The 5,422-nt window shown below is 34.1% G+C and overlaps 1 protein-coding gene across 1 annotated transcript in view; it reads right to left on the bottom strand.

The window, feature by feature from the left end:
• Positions 1-330: 330 nt before the first annotated feature.
• Positions 331-5,422, bottom strand: part of CHL1 (cell adhesion molecule L1 like) — a 92,180-nt gene continuing 87,088 nt past the window's right edge. Inside the window, exon 24 of the mRNA XM_081805844.1 lies at positions 331-3,992. Within this exon, the coding sequence (XP_081661970.1) occupies positions 3,776-3,992 (217 nt within the window). The 3' untranslated portion in view covers positions 331-3,775. The remainder of the gene's footprint in view (positions 3,993-5,422) is intronic.

Raw genomic sequence — 5,422 nt, 5'->3', positions numbered from 1 at the left:
CCTTATTTGAAACTATAGTATATTGGACATTTTCTTGAAAATTGACATTTCTACATTGTTCTAAAAACAATCAAATGAATACACATTCATCTTAATTTTACATTTATCATTAAGCACTGAATTTATTGGCAAATTACATTTTGTAGATGTTGCTATTAAATGGTCTATTTGTAAGTATAGTGATTCAAATAAAAATACTTTATTTATATGTCATTTATACTTTATTAATTTATGCTTAATTTATAGATATTCCAGGATCAGAGGCAACTGGAGGTAAGGCTGATTTATAAATTCTGATTCTTCTTGTCTGGATAGAAAAGAACACAAACATTTTTAGAGTACACGAAGTTGAACTTTTATTTGGAAAGTTGAATTTCTTGTATAATGAAAATATTTTTAAACCATACATATTCATAAGCATAATACAAACACCACCTACAATACAAACACATTTTAATAAAGTTCTATTGTATTAATCTAAGCCAAAAAAAGAAAAGTAATCAGGTGAACCAGTTCTACATACCTTTTATCTCTTTTGATGATGTAATCAAACAATTTAAGACACAAAACAAAGTAAGCTTTGGCTCAACCCTACTTATTTCACTATGGGAACACTAGGATATATACTACCACAGATTACAAACCCAATCCCTTTATAATCAATTTAAAATTGTTACAAGAATCATATCTTAATGGCATGTAAACATATTTAGGGCTTCAATTGGCAATTATGTTTTAAATGCTTAGAAAAACACACCAACATTTCTCATTATTGTTCTCTCTTTATCTCATCTCTTCCATGAATACAAAATAGGAAAAAAATATTATTTGAGACTTCCAGCATAATTTCATTGTGCTTTACACTTTTATAAACATGGGTACATCTAAAATATCAGATGCCTTTATACTAATAGAATAATCCACCAAATTCACATTTTCTACAAATACACATGCAAAATCAGTGAAAAACACTTTTGTATAGCAAAGACCCTGCTTAATTGTTTTCTGATTAATAATTTTGATGGCATGTGCAAATCATACTGCTCACTGAACAGTAGATTTTATTTCCTGTAGATTTGTTTTTCTATAAAAATATATTTATGTGCTCACAGGAAAGAAGTTGAGTTGGTATGTGTGGGGTGGCTTTTGATACATCGTTAGATTAAAGGTTTGTTTATGAAGTTAAAAGGCATCTTAGCTTTTATCGTTTTCAAATTTTTCTTCATAAAAAAGAACACCCTGTGACAAAGATAAGGTAACTGAGATAATCATTAGCACTTTATAGTTGAGACAGTATGAAGCAAAGGGGTCAAGCAACGTGCCTAAGGTTTATGTACAAAATCAGTGCTGGAACCAGGAAGAGAACTTGGATTTTCCCAACCCTTGGACAATTCTCTAGGAACTCATTCCCACCAACAATCCTTGAGATTATATACAATCTATTACATTAAAATAACATTGACAGTTAACAGAGAAAGTTAGTTACGAACCAATTCCTTCTGCACTGAAGATTCCCAGTAGAAGCCAAATGATATTAAGAAAAGGTATGAAGAATAATAGCAAAAGGCAGTGATAATGCAATGTCATTTATCCTATCTGTGAGTTTTGGTCATTGAGAATATATGAGCAGGAACATTCCTATTACTCAGACTGCTAAAGGGAAACATTGAAGTCTAGGAAAATGAAACACTTCAGTATTTGCATTAACTTCTAACTTAAAGATTATCAAATTTATAATAAATCTACACCCTAATGCTTTTTGGAGATTATTCCAACCTGCATGATTTTCTTAAAACCTTTTTGGCTGATGACAAAGAAGAGGAACTAGAAAAACAGCAGAACTACACTCAGAAGTCCTAACCTTGGCCTCATCAGTAGCTGAGTACCAGGAATTCCTCCCAGATAAGTCAAAACATGATGATTCTTCCTCCAGAAAAGTGCTTTAGAAATCAGATGGGGATGAAGCTCAAGGTGCACTGCTGGATGTGTGGATCCTCATACATAGGTTGAGGACCAAGATACCTTCCCCTTTGGAAACTCTTTCTTCTGGGAGTTTGGTCAAATCCTGAGCCCATGACACATTGTTTTAAATCATTCTTTTGCTGCCTATATATTTTGGAGGACACACAAGGTTTAAAATGACAATTAGATACTCCATGTGGATTCCTGCATTGACCATTGTAAAAACATCCCTAATCTTGGTCCACAAGAAATACAGTGGGCTGCATAAATCAAAGTCAGGATTTAACAATATATGGCCACAGCTACAGTTCAAAAAATAAAGGAAAATCTGTGAGTCACTTTCACTTAAACATAATTAAGAATTTCATGGTAGGGTTAACAAATGTTTCCATAAAGTGAGAAGTTGAACACTGAATTTTACTGGCATTCATGCACAGTCCTTCATAATATTTTTAAACCATTTTCATGTACAATTTTAGAAGGACTAGTAGCCCACACGCCAGGAAATTAATTCCCTGGATTTGTACTGACTTTGACAGAAGAGCAAAGAGAGCCCACCCTGAAGATGTTTAAAATGTGAAAGGCAAACATATATATGGAAATTTCTACCGTAAACAGTTCTTTTTCCTTTTGGGGGCCAGGGTAAGAATATACTCAACAATAAAAACTTATTTTGAAAAATAGGAAAACATTTCCAATATTTATATGATATTTTATTTTGAGACTGTCGCAGAAAGCAATATAAGAACAAAATCCAAATGCTCTATACAAAGTCTTCAGTTTTGGAGCCTCATGCTATTGGCATGTTATCTCACTATATACTCTAGCTGTACAGACATGCCTGTTAATGTTCTTTTTCTCACTTCAAAATAAAACACATCTATATTTTAAATTGTGTAAATATTAACATAATATGTACAAAGCATTCATGAAGTATATGCGAGCATACCATTATATAAACACAGAAAAAGGGTAAAAGCAGTCAATTTAGAAATGGAGATATTAACTAGGTTTAGCTATTAGGCTCTAGCATCATGGATAGCTTGGCCTGTTCTTTCATAAGATAACCTTCTGACCACCACTTCCTTTGCAGCTGAATTTAGTCCAAGGAAAAAACCAAAAAAGAAAAAAGAGAAAATGGTTCTAGATGTCAGAACTGATAGACATAAAAAAATTCATGTTGAAACTGAAAAAGTTAGCATTCTATTTTAACATGACCATCTCTGGGCAAACAGGCGCTCAATAAATACGAGTTGATTGTTCACCTAAGACTCCTGCTACTAACAATTTAAATAATAGATTTAGACTGTATATATTCAATGAACTGCTTTAATAAGACATTCATATTCCTCTTTACATTTTAAATAACCAGTTTGCTTACCATCTTTTTACCTGTAGTGAAGCAAAGTCACTAAGACAGTTCTCAGAGACTGAATACAAATGTGCACACAGAGAAAAACCCACAAGGTAGCAACAACTATGCAAACACAGTGAACAGTAAATCCAGGCAAAAATGGAGTACACTGAATTGATACTTTGGGTTCAGTTGAGGTGAATCTAAATACAGGATATGTTTTGTGTTCTGAATTTTCAGCACCTGAAAAACAAAACAAAACAATATAGGCCTATAGTGCTTGGTATTTTATTTTTTCAAGGCAGTGCTATTTTTCTCAACATAATTGCAAGATGTTCGAATTCTGGATGAAATCTTTTGCCAATACGTTTCTATTCCTACGTGAAAGTTCTTGCTCCCTTGAACAGATAAATATGGAAGGTTGGTATGAACCACTGATGTTGTTTACATGGGATACATTTATGCTCGGAGTGGAAATGTTGCTGTAGAACTTCCATTGCTTTCAACAGATCCTTTCTCCTTAGATCCAGCATAAGCACCGATAAATGATCCATCTTCATTGAACAGACCGTGGTCGCCTTCTCCATACTGGACTAAGCTGTCGGCACTTTCTGTGGCCTGCATATCCCTGGTAAGGGATCGAAGGCTTCCTTTGAGAGGTTTTTCATCACTGTCACTATAAAACAAAGAATCGTTCAACAAAATCTGAGATATTCACATAAAGCAAGACTCATGCAGTGGTGCTAATAGGTCTTAAAATTTTCAAGACATTCACATTAGCATTGCAGACACATAAACCCTAAATGACCCCTTCACAAATAAATGCTTAAAAAGTCATAACCAATTTGCGTCACACTGAGTAATTGAGAAACTGTTTTCTATTATTCACAATACTTCTGCTTCCCTTTAAAATTGGGAGGTTTGAGACATGCAGACATTCAGTCTGCTGACATACATAGAGGATAATGTTATTCCCTCTGAGTTCATGAACTTTTGGAACTCCCAGTCATCAAGTCTTGATCTTTTGTCTTTACCTTTGATTCTGTACATATCCCTAAATGCTTCCCCAAATTTCTCTTTTGATTAGGGTAATCAGTCAAATTCTGTTTCTGGTAACCAAAGAACTTTCTTTGATATAGTTTATAAACTCAAGTTTATTGAAATTTTTTAAAGATGGCTGGCATTTTTAGAACCTAAATACTGCAAGTATCCTAAATTTATGGTTTGGGTTTTATTCTTCAACAAAAATAACTCTTGAGTTAGTAAAATGTCTATAAAATGATATGGTCATCTAAATTTCTGGATCAAGATTTGTTTTTAAGTACTAACTACTATCAAACTCTAAATGTGTACATCCAATTAAATGATTCATAAAATTTTAACAAGGATGAATTTGGCCAAAAAATATATATATATAATTAGAATGTGATTAGCACTGTGCAATTTTAGGTAATCAATGTTGTTCATCAGATAGATCCATCTCTCAGCTTCCTGGGAACAGGGCAGGGTGGCATTTCTCTGTCTTTCCCGAGTTATACATTGTCATGTGACTTGCTTTGGTGCAAGAAAAGTGAGCAAAAGTGGCATGTGTCACTCTGGAGCCCATGCTCAATTTGCTATGTTCTATTTCTCCCGCTGTGGTGCTCCTGGATGCTCATCTCCCAGCTAGCGCTCCTCAGGGATCAAGATGAACGGAGCCAACTGTGTGGGATACATAACTTGAGAAAGAAAAAGATTTTGGAGTTGTTTTTGACAGCAGCATAACCCAGGCTATCCTGACTCATAGAGTAATTGGCTCCTGACATGGGATGCTTATAGTTACAGAAACACAAAACAAAAACAAAAATATGGCATTAGCTTAGGGACCAGGCAACAAGTAGTGAAGAAACTATTACCAGAAGCTGGAAGGATGACAATTCATGTCATGAGTGAGAACAGCATCCAGTAAAACTGTCTCCTGGGGTAACTTGGAGATTAGATCATTTTCTGGATGAACACGTAGTTTTGGGAAAAGACGATGGGAAACATTAAGGGATTAAAGAGATTTAATTAAATTATTAATAAATAATTATATTAATGGGATGCCAGGTGAAATAGTGCAGGGGG

The sequence above is a fragment of the Leptonychotes weddellii genome, chromosome 1, assembly GCF_054177405.1.
Source record: "Leptonychotes weddellii isolate Sample4059 chromosome 1, ASM5417740v2, whole genome shotgun sequence".
NCBI lineage: Eukaryota > Metazoa > Chordata > Mammalia > Carnivora > Phocidae > Leptonychotes > Leptonychotes weddellii.
Note: the sequence above shows the minus strand (reverse complement) of the source record. Positions and strands in the feature narration are given on the sequence as shown.